The 23,256-nt window shown below is 37.7% G+C and overlaps 1 protein-coding gene across 1 annotated transcript in view; it reads left to right on the top strand.

Moving 5' to 3' along the window:
- Positions 1 to 15,836, top strand: part of LOC150091034 (rho-related GTP-binding protein RhoE-like) — a 291,220-nt gene extending 275,384 nt beyond the window's left edge. Inside the window, exons 5-6 of the mRNA XM_090381338.1 lie at positions 4,601 to 4,735; positions 15,447 to 15,836. Of these exons, the coding sequence (XP_090237464.1) occupies positions 4,601 to 4,735; positions 15,447 to 15,683 (372 nt within the window). The 3' untranslated portion in view covers positions 15,684 to 15,836. The remainder of the gene's footprint in view (positions 1 to 4,600; positions 4,736 to 15,446) is intronic.
- Positions 15,837 to 23,256: the final 7,420 nt, after the last annotated feature.

The raw sequence follows: 23,256 nt of genomic DNA, 5'->3' as shown, positions 1-23,256 counted from the left end.
ACAACTGGTTTGATGGAATATTTTCAGCACTTCATCTACAACAGGCAACATGGCTTCACCAGGGGCCGCTGAACTACCACTAATCTTCTCACTATCTAGCAGCAGGTTCTAGATACCGTCGATCGCGGAGGACAGATTGATGTGATCTACACAGACTTTACTAAGGCATTTGACAGCGTCTCTCGCAATCAACTTTCTAAAAAACTAAGCTACTATGGAATATTTGATCCTCTACTATCCTGTTTGATGAGTTATATTTTATATCGAAAACATAGGGTGATCATCGGACAGGAAATCTCAAAGGAATTTTTTCCATCGAGAGGAGTAGCACATGGATCATCTCTTTTATTCACCATCTTTGTTAATGATCTATCGCAATTTGTTGAGAGATGTGGTATTAAGATCTTGATGTTTGCCGACGATGTGAAATTATATTCACGTATCAACACTCAAGATAATGCAGTTAACCTTCAGGCTGCTTCAACGCTTTCGCTAATTGGGTTGCTTTGAATGGTCTGGAGGTTAAGCCTAGGAAACGCAACGCAATTTCATTTGCAGCTTCGATGAAAACTAATATTTTAGTTAACCAACATTACATCAAAGAGATTCCGATTCCTGAGTTGCCGAAGTTAAAGATCTGGTAGTTACTTTTACTGCTGGACGTGGATTTAATAAACATGTTAGAAATATATTAAACCAATCGAAAAAAGGAATTGGCTTCATTAAACGGCAGGCGTACAGATTTCAAGATCCTCAGTTCTCTGTGCTCCTATTCAATACAACTGTACTCCCTATATTGGAGTTTGCTTCTCCTATATGGAACCCACACTATAAATACTGGATACAAAAATAGAATCGCTGCAGATGAAATTCATCCACTATCTTTCCAGACGTAATCCCATGTTTTATCGCAGAATCTTCTACCCGAATCTCTGTACCTACTTCAAGCTTCAATATTTGGATACTCAGCGCACTGTTCTCAATCTAAAACTGTTGTACCATTATCTTCACTGGTTCAATCTACCTGCCGGATCTTCTATGCCATATTGACCTTCACGCTCCAGCGGTGGCTACTAGACGGAAAACTACATTCCTCGGTAACTCTACATTAGAGATATCCGGGAATTCATGGCACTCATGAACAAGTTTGATCTGGATGTGGCTGTGAACACGAAAGAGTTTCACAGAACTATTTTCAGTAGGTTGACTGGCTGACGGATGAGTTCTGGGTTAAAGATGTCCTCATTAATTCGTGTGTATGTGATGATGTCTCCTGCAGCTACCTGCTCTCTGCGATTTTCTTCATGGCACTGGACTTGATGTCATGAATACCTTTTTTATTACCTTGAATTGGACTTTTCCCGTTTGAAGAACTTTCATTATACAAAGTGTGTTATTCTACTGTTTATTTTTTTGTTTTGTACAATCTTTGTTCTTTTGTCTTGTCGTGTATATTATATGTTAAAAGAAAAAATAAATAAATAAAATCGTTCATAACGTATTTATGGTTCCAAGGACCAAACTCAATACTTCAATATTATATTTCATCCGCTTTAATGGTTACTTTTATAACGAAGTTTTCATCAACCCCCCCCCCTCTTCGAGTTCGCTATAAACGGGTTCATCTGTATATGCAATAAATCTATAATGGATTATTTTAAAATGATATCAACAACTATGACAATCTACTCAGAGAGAGAGAGAGAGAGAGAGAGAGAGAGAGAGAGAGAGAGAGAGAGAGAGAAATTTGTTCAGATTCAATGTACAATAAGTGGATTTACATTCACTAACCAAGCTGCGAACTTCTGCTGCTCACAAATGCGACTTCAGAACTGCTGGCAGGCAACTTATTGCATTTAGATGGAAGTTCCGTTACGAAAAGCTACTTTACAGATTTAATACAAAAGCGACGTTTCCCCAGGCAAGCCTTTGGGAATATTGCGGCCTAACCAATAACCAGTTATCATCATACAAACAATCACGTAATTGACTCAGCTCTCACAAACACCCCATTTCCTCGAGGGTAAAAACGACAAGCCCAAGTTTGCCAACTGTAGTTGGAGATTCTTTTGTTCGGTGTATCGTACTTCGATATCTCGAAGAACTAGCAACTGGCGTCTTTTCTGAATATTTATCTACCTGTTTGTGTGCTTCTAAGTAAACAAGCATTTCTCATAATTGGAAACAATGACGGAGGACACTGCTGCATAAACCAAACCTTGTGGAAAGGTTGGGTACGTGCAGAAATCAACTGAAACCAAAAGTCCGGAAAATGTTGAAAGAAGCCCTGGAATGACATATCAAAGACATTTCCAAGAGCCGATTTTCAAAACTTAGTAAATATATTAAAACTCTGAATTCAGTGGTTAAGATGACCGCGATCTATGGACAATGAGTTCGTTAAGGAGATGGATGAGTTCATACAGTTAAAGGAATTTTAACTTAAAAGTACCGGAAAAGTTTCTTTACCAATAACCAAATAAATGTAGTTTTATTTTACTTTAAACTTAACTCTATTTCCATATAGCATAAATCACGGCTGCAGAAAATCAGGAAGGATGGCCCAGGGAGGGGCAAATACTCCATATCTCCTAAAAATTCGTCCCAGACAAATACCTACCTTACGATCAAATTTCAAGGATGAATCTGCAAAAAAGTGGAACACTTACAGTTCCCTTAATTTTTTTGTCAAAGCAATTGGTCGCTGAACCTATGGAGGTAGCTCACAGCACTGAAGAAACATGAATTCAAACTTTACTTCCAAAATCATTTGAAAAGTAAATCCTATTCGGAATATCTAATGCATGAATAGTCTACTATCAATCAGAAGCAATAACGTTGGAAGAATTTTTCCCTGGACAACCCGCTGTGTTTTTCATCTTCTTCAATAGAATATTTTGCTTTTCTTTTAGGTTTGACAATATACACCTTTAAAGATATAATACGTTTTGTCAATTTATCCGTGCTCTTTTAAGGAGCCAAAAAATGTAGAACATTCTTTCTCTTTTGATAAATCCTTTTTAAAACAAAAAGAAAGAGAAAAAACAGATCCGGAAAGCTTTTAGATATCCCTGCACAGTTGAACCTTCTTAACAAGGCGGTTAGTCATGGGTTTATAGAAGTCTACCTTAAGCAGGACCGCAGCGATACATGAGACAATCCCCTTAGGCACAATTTTTAAGTTCATCCTTCCTCGAAAGGAAAGTTAAAAACAGGAGAGCGTTAAATTTAAGGCTCTCCTCACGCGCTGAAATCATTATCGCTGCGTCCCTGGTGTTAACAGCGTTGATTATGAGGAGGCTGGACCATTGTAACGTGAAATTTAATCTTAATCATTTCAAATTATCTTAGAAAAGTGTAGAAGTCATCCATGCTTTCCGTTTGTGACGCCACAACTTTTGTCTTTATAATGGTTGAAATGCATTGCAGTAAACTCATACCGAGCGGTACCAAAATGGAAGAAAAAGGAATTAAGAAGGCAGAACTGTGAAGGGATGTTGTAAAGCTTTCCAGTTATCTTTTTCCTCTTTTCCCCGCTCTTTCTATTTCATCTTCTTTACTTTAGAGTTGCGCAAAAAGTCGATCTTACGATACAAATTTCAAGGATGAATCTACAAAAAGTGGAACACCTACATTTACTTTAATTTTTGCCAAAGCAATTGGTAGCCCACCAGCAGTGGTGAACCCAAAACCCTAAATAAATTGATAAATATGTTATTTTAATCCCTTCGCTCCCAAAATGGGGACTTACAACAAAATAGTGCAGGACAAACATTCTCCAACAAAACACCAATCAAAATCCAACTGTGACGAAGGGCTATGCGTGTTGATATGAACTGAATGTGTTATTGGAAAGCAAAGTTTGGTGGTTGTTCTTGAGATTTCCCTATTAGAGACACAGCGATAAACTGAACGTTGGCGCGAGATGCTATTTTTTTACGTCCAGTGGACTCGAGTTCCGATTGCCATCCAATTCCCAAGAACACTAAATCACTCTCTGCGAATTTATCACGGCAGCCGTTTGTGAATTCTCGCTTGGGGAAAAAGAGAGATGCTTCCTCAATTAACCACTGGGAACAAGGGACGACAGTCGTTGGCCGTCAAGTATTCACCTACCGAAAACCTCATTAACGACGCTGTGTTTCAGTTTGTTTCTTGGGGAATTGAAGGCGCACACACAGCGGAACTCTGGGTCACTGCTATCCGACATTTGTGATGAATATAAGCAAGGTTTCTCTCCCAGTCATCGCCTCCAACTGCAGCTGTGTCATCGGTCGGATAAAGAAGTGAATGAAAAAAGAAAACTCGATAACATTCAGCGAAAAAGGGCAAATGATTCACCAAGCTGCAAGGATAGATGAATGAAACCAAATTGCAATGTGGGCATCGTTTTTCACATCCATCAGCTATATTTAGAACTACTAAATCATCAGAAGGTGCACTCCCCTTACAAAGTAAATCATTGTAGTCCTGAAAACAACGACATGTTTAACAGAATGTGATTTTTTAGTACGAGATTATAATACGTTTGCATTATTTTCAGCTATAAATATACATTATTCAGTATTCGTATTTTAACATTTATTCTTCAAACTTGCAGTGGTATCCTGAGTTGAGACAACACTGCCCTAACATACCAGTGATTTTGTGCGGATGTCAGAGTGACCTAAGGACGGATGGTGACGAGATCTGTAACTTAGCCAAACTAAAGCAGACGCCTGTTACTTCTGAACAGGTAAGTTCAGACAAGTGGTATATATTCTTCCTGGAATTACAGTAATTTGCAATACAAACAATAAAAATGGATTAACACCGAATTTCTGAGCAAATATGTCATTAAATTTTAATAATTCTAAGCACTCTTACTTTGTGTAAAATATTTAAATTTTCTCGAAACGCAAACACTCGTAAGTTATATGTATGGACTTTATATAATCGACATAACACACGATTGCAAATAGAGGAAAATGAAAAAGGCGTGGAGGTAATTGTGCAATCAGATATGAAGTTCTCTGAGAAATGTGTACAGGCTGCGAGGGCAACTCATAGTTTTGTCAATGATATACATGAATTTTGCGAGCAGGTGATTATCCCATTGTATAAGGATATGGTCAGGCCTCATCTTGGTTACTGAATACAGGTCTGAGGGTCTTATTTTAGAAAGGATGTAGAGCTGCTGGAAAGAGTACAGAGAAGGGCAACGAAATTGGTGAGGAGGACAGAGGGGGGTTCTCTTGCGAAGAAAGGCTTCAGGTCTGCAAATTACAGCTTCTTGAGTGTAAGCACCTGCGAGATGATCTGAGTGTGGCGTTTAAAGCTTTGAATGGATTGAACAACCTCAGTGCTGATGGCATTCTTTTTCTTGCTCGGTCTATAAACACATGAGGGGTATAAATTCAAATTTAGGAAGATTGGTTGCAGGATAGATGTAAGTTTGCCTTCAGCTAGAAGGTGGTTGATTGTTGGAACAAACTTCGTCTGTTGTTGTGGAAGTTGAGAGCTTAAAATTCAAGAAAGAATTAAACAAATGACAAATTACTATTGGAGAGGATCGGCAAGTGATGTGGAAAGCTTTTTTTAAGGCTGATGCTTTATAACCTTGCTTTCTTGAATCATTTACCACCACCAATACTACTACTACTGATGATAATAATAAAAATAATAACACACTTCCTGAAAGCAACCACGACAAAATGGAGGAGCACCATCAAGGTCGAGAACATCACGACCAGACCGATACCCATCAGAAGGGGAACCTTCCAGGGAGATGCCCTGAGCCACTATGATTCTATCTAGCACTCAACCCACTGTCCCAATGTCCCTCATGCTTAATAACAGTAAGTGTAGATACACCCTAAAAGAAGGAAAAAAGAACCTTTACGCCCCCCCCCTCTCTCTCTCTCATTCACACACACACACACACACACCTGATGTACATGGATGATGACATCAAACAAAAAAAAGAAAAAAAGGAATGGATGACATGAAAATAAGAAAGGAAGAAAACCAAAAAATGACAAGTGATGACGAAAGGAAGGTTCAGGAGGAATGTAGACAGGCGTTGTGTCTTACGTAAGGCGGACTCTAAACGTTAGTTCATCTCTGCCATGGTTCTATGTGATGATATACAATACCCTGTATAATAGCCAGAAATGAGTGTAGTGCGCGCGCTCTCTCTCTCTCTATGTATGTATGTATGTGTGTGTATGTGTGTGTGTGTGTGTGTTTCTGGCCGCTTTGCTAAAAGGAAGCAGCGATCACCAGAAATGCTGCTTCCCAGTACCCGTCCACGCTACGAGGAGGCGGGCCCAACTATACACGTACTAAATGTAATATTTTCAGCACCCATAGGAAGAAGCGCAAGTCCTATGGGTGCAAAAGTCTCCTATAATCACGTACAGTGGTGAATACCACAAAGAATCCCGCAAGATTCAGGAGGAAGAAGTACAACAATCAACCAGGAAGTCCCACAACTGGCGAGCCCCACGAATAGATAACATCCACAACTACTGGTACAAGAAGTTCAGCTGCACACACAGGCACATAGTGGAGCCCAGACAATAATACACCCTCAAACAATCCCGGAGTCTCTGACTCAAGGAATCATCTACCTGAAGGCAGAGGACAAAGACATCACAAATCCCGTTCACCTCTCTCTCTCTCTCTCTCTCTCTCTCTCTCTCTCGACACTGTACAAGATCCTGACCAAAGGCATAACTAAGATATCAGACCACTTGGAAGCCAGAACATCATGGACGAGCAGCAAAAGGGATGCAAGCAGATGAGCAAATGGTGCAAAAAGCAATTGACCATTCACGCTTTAGTTAAGGAACACGCTTACAATAAGCACCGCAACCCGTGAATGTGCACAAGGTCTTCGACTCCGTGCCCCATAGCTGGCTGATAGAGACACTGAATACCTAAAAATTCAACTCGGCACCGATACACTTCCTAGAAAGCAACTATGGCAAAGTCAAGGTCTACCATCAAGGTCGAGAAAATCGCGACCACACAGAATATGAATCTTCCAAGAAGATGCCCTAAGCCCACTATGCTGCTTTCTAGCAATGAGACCACTGCCCATGCTCAATGACAGCAAGTACGGACATACCCTAAAAGAAGGAAAACCCGTACACCCCCCCTCCCAGCCGACCGGGCTAGCCGGGTGGGTAAAGTGCCTGCCTGGCAACCCAAAGGTCGCGGGTTCGATTCCCGCTTCGGGCTTGGATCAAAGTACTGCAAAAACCTTGGGAGGCGCATTATGGCCACAGAAGCCAATGTGCCAACAACTATCAAAAAAAAAAAAACCCCTCTCCCCCTCTCTCTCTCACCTGATGTACATGGATGACTTTGTTTGGTTTGAATTTTATTGGCGCATTAGCAACTAAGGCTATAATGCGCCAAAACATGGATGACATCAAACTCTATGCCGCGACTGAGAATCAACTCCAACAATTATTCCGGATCACCGAAGAGTTCAACGGTGACATCAGGATGCAGTTTGGCCTAGATAAATGCAAGACGCATGGATTACATCAAGGACATCCAGTCGGAAGAAACTACCAGATGAAGAGCGGTGAAAATACAACTATCTGGAGATGATGAAGGCCCACCAATTAGAACACAAGGCGATCAAGGCCCACCTGACTGAGAAGCCTGCTAAAATCAAAGCTGAATGGAGGGAACATTCAGCACATTACGCAGTTCCAGTACTAAAATACTCCTGCTGAATCATAGATTAGACCAACTCCGAACTAGAGGAGATTATGAGATCGAAGAGGATAATGATGATCAAGAGTCGCCACCACCACCTGAAGTCGGCCATCGAGACCTGATTGAACAACAGAAGAGGGCGATTAAGAAGCTGCGGGATTACTTCCAGGAAAACACAGCGCCAATCCACCAAGCTATTAGAAAGATAGGGAAACTGCACACAACGCTGAACCTCTAAAAGGAGAACACATTCACACCGGCAAAGATGGAAACACACAAAGATGATGGACAAAGAAGGCACTCAGTGGCAGACACTATAATGACGTCCTTCAAGACTACATAAATAAGACGGCTTCCAATGCTTGAATCATGAAAGGAAGGCTCTTCTACGGGATCAAAGGATTCATGCTCGCCATTCAAGATTAGGTAATGTACACCAGGAACTACAAGGAATACATCGCCATGGATCCTGGAGTAACAGATGACACATGTCGTCGATGTCACCTGGCCCCAGAAACAATCTAGCACATCACCACAGGATGCAGGGTGATCACTCAGACGAAGTACACTCACAGACACGACAAAGTGGCCAAGATAAAAAAAATCAGAAGCTAGCGCAAAAATACCAGCTGTTCAAAGAAAGTTTACTGTATTACAAGTACAAGCTTCAGGTCATACTAGAGACCTCTACCTAGATCATATTGGGACGGCAAATCGATCTGAAATCGTGGGTAGTTAAAGTTGACTTTCTAGGTGACCCTAATATAATTGTTTTTATACTGGGAACGAGCCATAATGACGGACAAGACGATCCCACACAACAGACTAGACATAACCCTCATCAACAAGAAGGAAATGACTACCTATCTGATCGACATAGCAGTGCCCAACACCAGCAACCTCTAGGTTGCTGGTGTTGGGCACCGCTAGGAAAAGGAAAAGATCAGGAAGTACACAGAGCTAAGACAGAAAATCAAAGATATGTCCTATGGAACAAATAATGGTCATTCCGATTATCGTGTCAACCACTGCATGGTGCCAAAAAGCCTCCATAAGAACTTAGCAACAATAGGCCTACCAAAGAACACTTACATGGAACTCCAGAAAGCAGCAATCGTGAACACCTATAGATTAGTAAAAGTGTTCCTTGACCAAATGTAACAACAATAATAATAGTAATCGGATGCATTTGGTACCCGTCATGTGGGGAAGGGGGAAATCTCATAAAGGAGAAAATTTAATTGTTTTAACATGATGGTTACATTACTGTTGCTAAACGTAAAGGACGCGTTAATATAGATTGGGAATAAAATGAGACAATGCAGTTTGCAGAGAGCATAAATCGAAACATTGAAACAGTTAGTAGAAACAATGGATCTGTTCCTCAGATTCAGTTTGTTCATAATTTGACGTAGTCTAGGTTAATTTAGCCAGCTGTCAGTGTTCAGCTGCCTAAACGGGTGGCAGCAGTATCAAAGTTTGAACTTGATAATCACTCATTGGCCAGTGGCTGTAATTGTGAAGTTATGTTTGAAGTTAAGCTACATTTTACGCTAAAAATTGTCCTACCAAGTCATGGTTATATATATTGAAGCAACACCAATGTTATACCCTCCCACCTTCTCTTCGTCTAGTTATCCTCAACAAACATGGAGAAATATGGACTCACCTAATCCTGGAATAAAAAGTTGTCATCATCCATTGTGCTATCCTCAGCCCACAAGCTATAAACAGTTTCTGCATTCTATCCATCTATTTTTTTAAAGTACACAGAAAAAGTGGATTGGAATGCATTCCCTAAACTTTTGTCTGTGTAGTAACTTTTGCAATCATGTATACCACGTGCAATGGCAATAAATCCATTGATTATATATCCTACGCAAGTTTTAGTGCTCTGCTCCTCATCATTAGATAGATTTTTCTCACGAGATCGGATCTTCTTTACTGTAATGTAAAGGCGGTACTCTTATTTCTCCGTGAATAAAACGGAATGATCACGAATCGAAAAACTAAGGCCCACTTGTCATAAATTCTGATAAAAGAACACAAAACTGGAAACACATTTGTAAGAACACATCTTTGCCACAAAAAAGGTTTAAAAATCATAGCGTGACGCACAAACATAAAGATCTGCTCAGATACGTAACCAATTTTTGAGATAGGTATCCATAACTGATGATCTTGTGGGAAAGAAATGATCTACTCCCACCACCAGCATCCGCCAACGGTTTAAATTCACATGAAAAAAAGAAACGAACAAACCAACAGTAAGACGAATAACTGAGAAAAGAAAGAAATTAGTCAAAAAGAAGCCTTGACTTGCCTTGTCACTTTAAATAAATGTTGCATTATAATTTTCTTCAACCTGAGTCATGGTTATCTGAAGGATCCAATTACTAACTTCTATTGCCTTCAACTATAAACAAGTTGAGAAAGAACGGTCATTAGCATTTGTCTTTTCAAAATGGGAAAATATCTTATATTTCTTATCGTGAGTAACTCCATATGAGACATCTTTGCTATTGTGAAACGTATCTCTCTTGGTTTCCTTTGCATAGTGCAGCGGATATCTTTTCAGCCTGCTTCGATTTTCGATACTGCCCTTCATCTCAGAGAGTCATCTGAACAAGAGCTTTGTGACCCCGAGGTCGCGACCAACCAAATGGAGCCACTAAGATCATATCTGGGGTCGCGAACTAGTTTGATTTTCTCTCTCCTCTGGGGTGAGAGAGAGAGAGAGAGAGAGAGAGAGTACTTTATATATGTGCTATAAAACGACATTTGATTACACAAGATGCTTTTTTTTTTTTTAGATGAAGGCAATTTCCGGTTCGATATAAGAACTGAATGCTTATATGGAAGTTCCCAGTTATTCTACTAAATGGCGTGTACCTTTTGCTACGATATCCAGGATGTTTCAATTAAAAGGCACCAGGTCTATCTCCCCAATTTAGGCTATTTGTCATTTGGAATTTATATTTGGGTTGAAATTTTTGAATTTGATGTTAAAATTGGACTATTATTGTTTAGATTTTATGGTTTCTAAATTAAAATAATGCCTTTTTCTTCAATCGGAAAGTTGTTCCTCGTTCTTTGTCCGGACATTGGTCTGCTGTGTTTAATGTCTCAAATACAAAGTGTGTGTGCGGAAGAGGTTTTAAGCAAATGGATTGAGTCCATTGTACCAACATGTTTTTCTACACTGATCATGGTTTTATTTAATTTAAAGGTCTTAATAGTATTCCATTTGTTGCTTAACCTTTAAATATAAGTGCGTGAGATCAAAATACTCAGTTCCATAGGTATCGTGGAATCGTGTGTGCGTGAACTTTATTTTAACCAAACTGAATGTTTTAAACCGGAGTTAGAACAATGTTTTTTTAAGATGTATGATTTAGCTGAGGAAAATCAAAAAGCCTACCTTTAAGGATTCTATTTTCTAATGGAATATAATTCGACCAAAGCTACTGAGATATGTTTCTCCAATTTATGTAATCTGTTGAAAGCGATATTATTAATCATTTATGAAGTTGGAGAAAACATCTTTCAGCATCTAAGGAGAAATGGGCATTAAGAAATCAATACAACTGTCACGTCTTATTTGGCTCCGGTACCTTCCCAAATTGAGATTTGATTTATTACTGAAACAAAAATCGTTTTATCAGAGAGAATGTATATAATGTCTGTTTGGAACAGTGCTAAGAATTCTTGCCATTGCAAGTTCACTCTGCGAACAATTCTGCGCTTAATTCAGACACGTACACCTTGGCTAGATTTTTTTACATATCATGGCACAAGTAGTCTAACAAAGATGGATGACTACAGGAAGGCAAAGCAATACAATCGCAGGCTCGCAGAGATCACTGAATGTGCGACAAAATATAGTGCAGATACTTTGGAAACAATTTCAATGGAGAGAACAATTGCCAAAAGGCTTCTCGATAAAGTGGTCTAGGAGTTTCACAATACAAATCTTGAATAGCAGGACACGCAGTATGTTTTTTTAAATAGGACAAAATGTACGATAAAGATATAAGCTAAAGATAAAAGATGTAATAAAGTAACAAAGGAGGTTAGGCAGGCGAAGGCAGATTACGAGAAATCTTTGGCAAAGGATGCCAAGAAAAACAGCAAAGATTTCTTTGCTTATATAAACTCTAAGAGGAAGGGGATGAATTTGATTGGTCCACTTGATATCGATTGTTCGACTGTTGATGATCTTGCTCAGATAGCAAACAAACTGAATGAGTATTTTGCATCGACATTCACACATGAGGAGTTATTAAGGTTTGAAGATGGCAGAAGATTATCAAATTGTAGCAGGGTGCTTAATGATTTTGTAATAACTGAGAGCAAAGTGGAGGAGAAATTGTTGAAGTTAAACATAAGAAGGCACCTGGGGTGGATGGGATCTATCCAGTTATATTAAAGGAGGCGGAAAAGAAAGTAAGCAAACCCTTAGCCATAATTATGAGAGCAACCTTGGACTCAGGGGAGGTCCCCACGGACAGGAGATGTGCAAATGTATCCCCAATTCACAAAGGGGGATCGAAGGGTGACACGAGTAATTACAGACCAGTTAGTTTAACTTCTGTTCCGGGTAAAATAATGGAGTCACTGGTTAAAGATGCATTGCAGGATCATCTAGACAAGACTGCAGCAATAATTCAGACACAGCATGGGTTTGTTAAGGGAAAGTCTTGTTTGACAAATTTGATTGGTTATTATGATGTGGTTACAAAGGAACTGGATGCAAAAAAATAATTTTGATATCATATACTTGGATTTCAGGAAAGCTTTTGACACTGTTGCGCATGGAAGACTATTGTACAAATTGGAGCAGAATGGTATTAAGGGTAGGTTGTTGCAATGGATAAAAGGATGGTTGAGTAGGAGAAGACAGATGGTGATTAATGGGTGCTGCTCTTCGTGGACTAATGTTATCAGTGGAGTCCCACAGGGTTCGGTGTTGGGTCCACTGTTGTTTTCTATATTGATCAATGATATTGATAAAAAGGTATATCAGGCTTAGTGTCGAAGTTTATAGATGATACAAAGGTTGGCAGGGTTGTTAATGACAGTAATGGCAGAGTGCTACTGCAACAGGATTTAGAAAATTTGAGCAGATGGGCTGAGAAGTGGCAACTGAATTTTAACCTTGACAAATGCAAAGTACTGCATATGGGTAGAAGTAACCCCAGAGAAACGTACTAACTATGTGGTACTACACTTAAGTTTCTAGAAAATGAAAAAGACCTGGGAGTAATTGTGCAGTCAGATATGAGGTTTTCTGAGCAATGCAGACAGGCTGCCAGGGCAGGTCATGGGGTTTTTGTCAATGATATATAGGAATTTTGCTAGCAGGGAAAAGGAGGTGATTGTCCCTCTGTATAAGGCAATGGTTAGCTCACGCCTTGAGTACTGCGTACAGGTCTGGAGGCCTCATTTTAGGAAGCATGTCAATTTGCTTGAACGTGTACAGAGAAGGGCAACAAGATTGGTGAGGGGGAATGAAGGGATCATCTTACCGAGAGAGGCTTAAGTTCTGCAAATTGTAGCGGCTGGAGACTAGGCACCTGCGCGGTGATCTGATTGAGGTGTATAAGGCCTTGAATGGGTTGAGCACGTGAATTCTGATGGGATTCTTCCACTTGTTCAGATTACGAACCTAATTCAAATTAAGAAAAGACAGATGTAGAATAGATGTGCGGAAATTTGCCTTTAGCTAGCGGGTGGTTAATTGATGGAAAAAACTTCCATCTGTCGTTGTGGAAGTTGATAGCTTAAATAAATTTAAGGATGAACTGGACAAACATTTAGAGAGAACTGTTTTGTAAATTTTTTTTATTTATTTTTTTTTTTTGGCTGATGCTGCATAAGATCATACTCTTGCTTTCTTGCATCACATGCCACTACTACTACTACGAAGTACTTCCCCTGCGTAAATTCTGAATATACTTGTTATAAATAAGCTTTGTATCAGACATTTAAATATCTGATGCACAGAATTTGTTTATAATAAACAGATTCAGAATTTATGTAGGGTGAAGTGCTTCGTTTGTCCTATTAGTCCGGGAGTTACCAGTCTAAGCCATTAGGAGTTCGTTTGGTTTTAGAATTCGAAACCAGGAAATTAAAGCCAAATAAGCGTCATTATATCATATCTGTTGTGTACTGTATGATCTGCTTCCGGATTGAAAAATCAGAATTTCCTGGAGGAAAACTATTAAACCTTCTCGACCGAGACAGACTTACTAGGCCACGGCGTGAAAAACTTCATAAAGGCGCCTTCTTCGTCCCCCCAAAAAAAAAAAAAAAAAAATTTTTTAAATCCATCCTGCATCCAGAATCATTCGGACCTTTTCATCCCAGTTTGGGAGCAGTAGTAGTTTTCCAAAAAAAGTGGCAGGATCCTATCGGAGTTGATATCCCAAGCTGTCGTTGAGAAGAATGTTAGCGAACACCATGTACCCATCTCTGATGTCGCAATGTGTTTTATATTCATATTTCAGATATCGTTTGATAAAATGAAAAATCTGGTATCAGTCCCAATTTTTAGTGGTAGCTGTTACTATGGCGTGACGGTTTTGCATGATATCACTATCAATCATCGTATTCCTCCTCCTCATAGGCTAGATGGAGGTGTCCTTGACTGTCCGAAAGTCCAGACAAGAAATCCTTGAGACTTCAGTGCAAACTTTAGAGCTGTTTGCTCTTATTTCCTGTTGATCGATAACAACGCCTCTCCCTTTAGACTGAGTTAAACTAATGCACTAGTATTTGAAAACCAAGACATTTTAAGAATAAAAGTGCCCGTATGATCTGCAACTCTAAAATTGAATGCGTATTAGATATTCTAAGAAGGCAAACTGCAAACCATCAGCCATCTACAAAGATTCTGCACCAGTCGACATTATGTCTGGGCAATGGTTACTCTGTACGATTACTCAGCTTCTGAAAATCTACAAGCACAAATTTTCCTTTCTTAATAATTATTATAATTACGTTAATTCTAGTCAACCTATCCCTTTTTTCATATTATAAACAGTAGTGAAAAACTGTATCCACATACAGCAAACGTTTTCCTTTAAATATCGTGTATCATTGAATAAAAAAGACATTCTGGTTTTTATGATTGCAATCCATTAATTTTTTTCCAACAGATTATTTTTTCCAGTTATATTTCTAGTAATTTGTTTATAATAGCGCAAAAAAGATTTCGGAAATTTTGAAACAGCTACAGATGGACTCCATATCAATGTGCATACGGGGATAGACAGAATATGCGAAATCACTCATTCGCTACATACTTAGTAAATGAATCGTTTGGGCATGAGCGCTAAGTTGATTTGTGGAGGTTAAAAAAAGCAGACATCTTTGTGTGCTGTGTCTGTTATTATAGAGTGATAACAGATATGATTGGTGATACTTGTATGATACACAAAGAAAAGTCGTACCTTGTACCAAAATCATCCAAAAGTGTGATATTATTTGAGTAATATTTATGATTACAAAGACCTCAGCTTCTGTTATCTTTAACAGTATAATTAAGGAAACCTTTAAAAAGATAATTTTAAAAATAATCCAGAATAAATACTAAATTATCGCTTTATTCTAATAATACTCCAAATTTAAGGAATATATAAATTTTTAATTTGAGTATAAAGGGAGGAGAGAAATGAGAAGTGAAAGATATTAAAGAGGAACATTATTTTTTGTTTGCTTTTTTCCAGGCATTGGGGGTGTCACGGCGTATTAGCGCCACAACCTACGTAGAGACCTCATCCAAGCAGTGTGGCAGGAGTGTGCGCGATGCTTTCGAAGTGGCAGCTCTGGCATCATTAGGAAAATTGAATAAGAACCACGTAGCCTTGCAGATGAACAGGTCTGTGGTGAGGGTCAAGTGCAAAAGTAAACTGGACCTGAAGGAAGAATTACGGGACCGTGCAAGGAACTGCGTTCTCATGTAAACACCGAACACACTTTAGTAAATCAAGTCATAGTTCACAGTTATGTAAGACAGTCTTTCGGAAGCCATTAGTGCTTGTCACAACTTTGTCTGGCTGAGATGGAAGACGAGTGCTCTATAGTGACGTTGATAAAACGTACAATGGTTACTTAGAAATTGCACCGTGGACCAGTTTCCTTCGAACATTTGAAGTCTGTGATGAGGGACAGAAATATAGTCGATATCAAGAATCAAACCTGTTTGAGAAACTTATATTCTCTAAAAGCTTTAAAAGTTGAAGTACCTATCTTTATGGTTGTATACAGATGGAATTATTAGAAACCCCTCTAGTCAGAAACTCTTATGAACACCACTGAAAAATGTAATTTCCTTTCAAGTTAAATGCTGAATATAAATCGTGCGAGATTTTTGTTTAGAATCGCACAAGCCACGTGAGATTGTATTCATTTTCTAGTCATGCAGCACGAGACATAGTACTTTAAGCCACGTTGAAACAACAAATGGTCCAGTTATTAGTGAACCAATAAATATATCAAAACATTTATAATTCTTAATAATTATTAACACGATAATCAGTTAAATTGACATTCAAAAATTAGAAATATGCTTAATGAAAAATACCAGAAAGACATACCTTGTGGCTACTTGATATAACGAATATACTGCGCAGCAGAAACATTTGCTTTGATACGTTCTCTTCAAATATAAAAAATATAGTAAGTACACGCCATATAAGAAGTTTAGTATTCCCTATTAATAAGTTGTCTGTCCGTACACGGAACCATAAAGATAGCGATACTTGTTGTGATACTGTTGTTGACAATTCTGTGTAGAAAAAAAATACGAATATTATTATATATAACCAAAATACAGTTTCCTATAAAATATTAAAATATTGTGCCCTAGCAATTCTTTTTTCGCTTATATACCCTCTGATTTTTAGTGGTTAAAAGATACTACAAACTAAAAAAATCTTAACTAAATAGCCATAATTTTGCAGGTTCTATCGGAATAAGTTGAAATCAGTGACAAAATGCTATAAAAATATGTCATATGTCGCATTCTTCATCAAAAAGCTTGTTGGCCTTCGTAAATTGTAAAAAAATATATAGATGAGGAGCAATATCTGAAAAAGAAGGCATTACTTCAAAGATCTGCTCTATGTATATACTTTTGTATTTTCTCTAACTCCCTTTCCAGTTTGATTTATCTAGTTTTGATTTAGCTGTTTCGCACATTCCTCTGAAATATTGTGTCTGCGAAGGTAAGATAGTTGTATCTTAAAATACTGTTTACAAATTTAAATAACTGGTATTTACAAGCACAAACTAGACACTTTTCTAAAACGAATCAAAGGATATTTATGTATTGTTTACACTTCCATAATCAAACCGTACAAACACCCATATAATCTTCATTCAATACTCCTTTAATCCCGAACAGACTGCTTCAAGTGTGCATAATCTTATTATGCATATAAATTAAGCAATTAATTTATATGCATAATTCAATCTTCTCGATAACCAGAAGTTCACCAATCCTGTCAATGGAGTTGAAACAATCCGTGTTTTTGATCTAATTGAATTAATAAACTCTTCAATATTTCTCGAATCTTCCCAACTGGTAGGAAAACTCAAAAATATGCAGTTCTTATTTATTTCGGTATTAGACTGCATGCATTATGTTTTGGGAGAAAATGCATTCCATCTCTGAAAACCATTACGGATTTATAGTCCTTTTCATAGTCTCTGAAGTTATTATAAAACTTTCACTTCCTGTTTTTCCAAACGTATTATAAACGATCATTACCCAGTCCCAAACGGATCATTTAAGAATTTGAATAAAAGTTTGTTTTAAAATACTCGAGGATTTTATGATACTCAATACGATTCTGGAATTAGAATTTTGTTTAGAGATTGTTTATTTTCACATTATCGTAAACCTGCAACATGGAATTTAAATAATACCCAATTTTTAAGTTCTAAATGATGGAACATATGTTTAGATAAAAGTTGAATGTTTTTTAAGAAATAGAATTTAATTTTTTGAAGAATTTTGTTTATAGACATGAAGAAAATTCTAGAGTTATTCTACAGTTAAAAGACTAGAAATAAGATGCGATTTCATCCGACCCTTCGGCCAGTGTTGACCTCTTGAAGGTTGGGGGTATTGAAAGGACTTTATGATTTCGTTATTTTTTTATTTTTGATCCTTTCTTACCGCTTCCAAATAATGTGATTAAATAAATTCACTTAACGGACTACCGAATATTTTAAAAATATTCAAACTAATCGTGTCTTATATCGTTATGAGTACTGACTTTAAAATAAAATCTTTTCGTACTCTAACTCCAGCTCCAAGGTGGTCAGAGGAGTTTATAACTTAATTGTAACTGTTTTGGTAGTTATTACACCCTGTGATTGCATTTTTGAGCAGAGTACGGGTTCGATCTTCAATGTGCCTACTGGCATCTGCGTACGTTACCTCAGGACCCATCCTGCCCTTTCTTTCTCAGATACTCAGATTTCCTGAACATCATGGAAAAATACGAGTACGGGCAGCAGTGCTCCATAGTAAGACTAAGATACTCAAGGTATCATTACGAGGGCCGCGCACATGGACACTTACACATTAAAATACTTGTTGACACAACTATCTGCTAATTTATAGTTTCCAGACAAGATGAAGATCAAAATTAGTTATGAAAAAACACCGATTTCCAGCCACAACCAGTGCACCGTTTAAAATTAAACCATACTGCGTATTATAGCATTTAATTTTTATTCACAATATGCGCCAGAATAAAGGAACCCTAAAGGTAGCAGATCGGACATCAGTGTGCATGTGCTAGATGTGAGTCGCACCATTCTGTAAAACTTTTGTGTTGACGTGCATAGAAGTGCAATGAATAAGAAAATAACTTTCGAAAACAACCACACTAAAAGCTTATAGCGCAGTACAATGATAGTTAAATTCCATCAGATAGAGTGTGCTGACACAGAGGGTAAAGCAAGCACTCGAGAAGGAGACGAAGTGTTACCGACAGCGCGTCTCTAGGAATGATCTTACAAAATTCTTCAGTCTCCAAATAAAAGTCAACACTGTATCACGAAAGAACTGAAAAAGAATTCTTTGAAATTTCGCTCTAGAATATGAACCTGAAAAGAATCTCATTCCAAAAGAATGGTATATATTCTGGTTGTTTCTTTCATATCGGATCCAAGGTGCATTACACAATCCTGACAAAAATAGGAACTGTACTAGTCAGAGACTCTAGAAATGCAGTATGAAAATAGCTTTCTTCAAAGCACGTGAAGAAAGTTAGTTATTAGAAAACGTAACACATGTTCCAATGTATCCTGACAGTCTTCAGTTGATTTGCTGTTTTGTTTGAAGTAAGACAACCATGCAGCTCTCTCACACGAGACCGACTAACTCATAAGTTAATATCCAGCTAAATAAATCTGTTGCAGGTTCCTTTATTCTAGGCTATACAGTATTGAGACTTGTTGGAAAAATATTAACGCAATAACTGAAAGAAAAAAAAAACATTCGCAGTAACCAGAATTTATCAGATAATCACCCAAAACAGATTTACAGGCGATTATTTCCAACTATTTATAGGTGAATATGTCTATTATACACCGAGATAATATTTTAGAAGAAAAAGTTTGTAAAACTATCTTCCTTTTTGCTAAATTTGGCGTGATTTACTTTTAACTATCATCCTTACAGCCTTTTAATCTTAGCACAACTGCTAGAAAAGCTTTATTTCATCAATGAAATGAAGACCGCAAGGAATATTTCTTAGACAGTTTATCCACTTTTTTCACCAGCATCTTCATGCTGGAAGTTTTAGCTTTCAGATTATAAAATTTGATTAATTCTGTCCTGATTTACAGGAAATATCTTGGAAGAATTCAGGGATACAAACAGTTCTTTGCATTGTTGATCTACGCTACATTCTTCTGAGTTATACATATCGTGAAGAATTAACGAAGCAATGTACCTTATAGATCTCATTTACAACGAAATTTTATACGCTGCGAGTTTCTAGATGGTATTTTTTCGCCGAATCTGTCGATATCTATTACTGAAATATTCAACATACTAGGTATTGTTCTTCCCCCTCACAAAAATCTATGATAATGAAAAAATAAAATTATGAAACCGTATTTCCAGTTTTTCCTGACACATACAGCTTCATATCTTTCTTAATTTATTCATATCTTCATTATATCCTTCATATCCGAGTGTCTTTATACTTTCTGCAGAAATGATGTTCATAGTCATGTGTTTTGATGCAGTCCGTGGTAAGTGTGAAGTCCTTGAAGCGAATAAGAAATGGGTCATTAGGCAGTTTCAATACAAGCCCGTTGGAGGATGCAAGCTTGTAATTGCAGGCTGATTCGTACGAAGTCATCCTTGGTGTTAAAACATGCAACCCATTGTTTCTCCAAACACGATTCACCTTCAAAAATTCCCCGCACTGCTGATGAAGCCAATCGCAGACAAGTTCTTGCATCTTGTGTGTCCGATTAGAAACTGAGTCCCCTCAATAATTGCTTTAGCCTAAGGATAACTTTATTAATATTGATGATAAACTAGGTTTGAACATATGCCTTGCCTCTGAGTGTGTTTTCCTATCGACAGGCATTGGTAGAAGCTACAGGTCCAGAAGAAAGAATCTTTAGTGATCGAAAGGGACTGTAAGCTTCACCTAGAACCAGTGCTGAGTACAGATCTTTTCACCGGAGGAGAGGAATTTAATTTGAGAAGGGGATAAGTATGTTTGTGTTTGAGGAGAATGCAGGTGTTTCCAATACACGCTGAATTTCTTCTATACTGATTCGAAGTGGTGACATGTTTCGTCACAGATCATTTTCTTGCAGAGAATCATTGATGAAATTATGGTAAGAGTGACTCTGTTTTGGGAGTAGTTTGCTGTGATTCGCATGCAAACTGATAGGTTCCTCAGTTGTGAATTTCCTTTGTACCTTGTTTAGTTGAGAAATATTCTTGGCGAAGAGTCTTGCCATATGTTCCTGTCTCTTCAAGGGAAACTGCGCATTTGCGCAACCACTAAGTGCTATTATCAGAGTACGCTGTTCAAATAGCCTTCACCATTGTAATTTTGCTGCCATTTCACCTGTCTTTTTAGATTATTCTCTCTTGCTGAACAGGCATTAATCAAGTAATAAGGAGCTGTAAGATATTCTGAATCATTGTATTTGCTGCTTGAACAGTATAGAAACACCCTTTACGAACAGAAAGACCAGGGATTTTACAAATAAAAGTCTCGTTGCAAAGAAGCTAAAAAAAGTATAAAAACTTTCTTCAACAGTTTTAATTGACCGGCTACTCAACATTAAGATTTTCACATAAGCCTTCCAGCAGGTTCAACATACGGAAACCCATCCACAAACAAACAATTATAGAAGTTTACAAAAATACTTCAATAAACGAACTAATTCACGTTCAATATGAGATCATTTTTAAAGGAAAATATAGACGTCGCTGTAAAGCGATTTGGTTTGTTAACTTTGAGAGTCATGAACTGAGAAAACAAAATTATAGTTATTGAAATACAGACACAGTCATACCCTTTGAGAATTTCTTATGCGTTATTGAAATGTTGTAATTTCTATCTAAACTTAATGCAGATAGGCTAGTTTCAGAGTTCCATTGACCCCCGTCCTATAACACGAACGATCCTGGTATTCATGGATAGTTCTAATGAGCGGATTCAGTAGAAATCCGAAAAGCAGCTAAATCTGTACTAAATTGAGACTGAAGTTATAAAATTAAATTTCAATAAACAACTTAAACCAAATTCTCGCTAGTATATTAATGTATCTATTTTCATTAAATATTAAAATGATAAATTAAATAAAGTCCCCTTTCAACTAATTCAAATAAAATAAATAAATTAAAAAGAAAAAATTTCCCTGAGAGACTGACGACTGCTTTCATTCCTTGAAAGTAGACTTTTTCAATTCTTTGGCAATATTCTTTTCTCATCCAGATCATTCCAATTTCAAATTAAAGCCAAGACTAAACACAATTGCGTTCATTTATAAAAGAATGAGAATATCCTATTATTATACACACTGGCCAAAAAATACGAACCTTTATTCACAAGTGTGCGGCGTGGAATTGATTCTACAAGGTGTTTTAGTGCGTCTTGGTCTAATTATAACCATTCCTCCTGCAAAATATTGCGCATCTGCGACAAAGTTGAGGGAAGAGGACTTTGTTGCCGAATGGCTTGATATCAGGTGAACGTGAGAGCCAGGTAAGATGATGGAAATCAGTGTCATGTTCTCTGAACCATTCTTGCACGGTTCTAGCGCAATGCACTATTGCATTGTCATCCATAAAGTGGCCATTACCTAGTGATAAAAGCGTAACATTGCAGGGTGCAGTACATCTAATACAAAATTCAAGTAGTACCTGGATAACATTCGACCTCCCATCTGTATCAAAGAAACAAATCCGTGCAAACAAAACATTTTCCATATCATGATACCACCTCCAGATGCTTGGATTGTCTTAACAAAGGTCCATCACTTCATGAGGTTCTCGCCACAGTCTCTGCCTACCATCAGTGAAAAACAAAGTGTATCGTGATTTTTTCTTTCACATAACTTTCTTCTATTGTTCCACTGTCCAATCAAGTCGTTCTTGGCACCACTGTTTCTATTTTTCCTCTGAAATGGCTTCCAAATAGGCAGCTGTACCACAGATGGTACAGGTTGAAATAGGGCTTAGTTGAATTGAAATGTTATTTGCTGCACACTGGATATCTTATTTAGAGAGTACGATGGCTTCTTTTGAAATATTGTTTTTCTGCCACATTTACACAGTCTTTGAGATGTGAAAGAACCGCTTGCTTTCCAATAATTTAAAAACCTTGAGATGGATGCTTTTAAGAAACCAGTTACGTCTTTCGTTTTTTGAATCGTGTCTCCTGGTGAACATATACCACGATAAGACCTTTTTCAAAATCTGATAGATCACGCGTCTTTCCCTCTCTGGCTTCAGATTACTGCAGTCGAACAGCCTGTGCAGTCTTTATACTCAACGAGGCAACACGTTATCACCCAACATCACAGAGTTCTTTGCATCTGTTTGCACTGAGGCCTTAATACAAAAGTTCGTGTTTTTTTGGCCAGTATGTTTATTATCTTACAGGATCAGTACCGGTATTTTATGTCTCTTGGCTTTACCACAAATACATTGAATATAGCTTCATCTAAGTTTTTTTAATGAGCGCTGCTTCTTCCAGCTCCTCACACAAGACAACGATAATTGACTGAAATAAAAGTGCGCAGCAAATTGAGTGATACACCCCATTATAATCAGTCATACGCCTGAGTAAAACGCTAATTGCAATTCAAATTTATCCCTATAACAGTCATTCGGGAAGTTTTATAAAATTAAAACAAAATTAGTGTTTTACCTTCAACAATAGACCAGTCCCTCTGTAAATGAGCTGTTACAAGTATCCGAAACAGATTTGAGCTTACACCAATGGTCTTGTTATTGATGTACAAAAATCGTTCATAAGTTAC

Source organism: Mastigoproctus giganteus, chromosome 1, assembly GCF_048544385.1.
Source record: "Mastigoproctus giganteus isolate SK-2022 chromosome 1, ASM4854438v1, whole genome shotgun sequence".
Taxonomy (NCBI): Eukaryota; Metazoa; Arthropoda; class Arachnida; order Uropygi; family Thelyphonidae; genus Mastigoproctus; species Mastigoproctus giganteus.
This window is presented reverse-complemented; position numbering and strand designations above follow the sequence as displayed.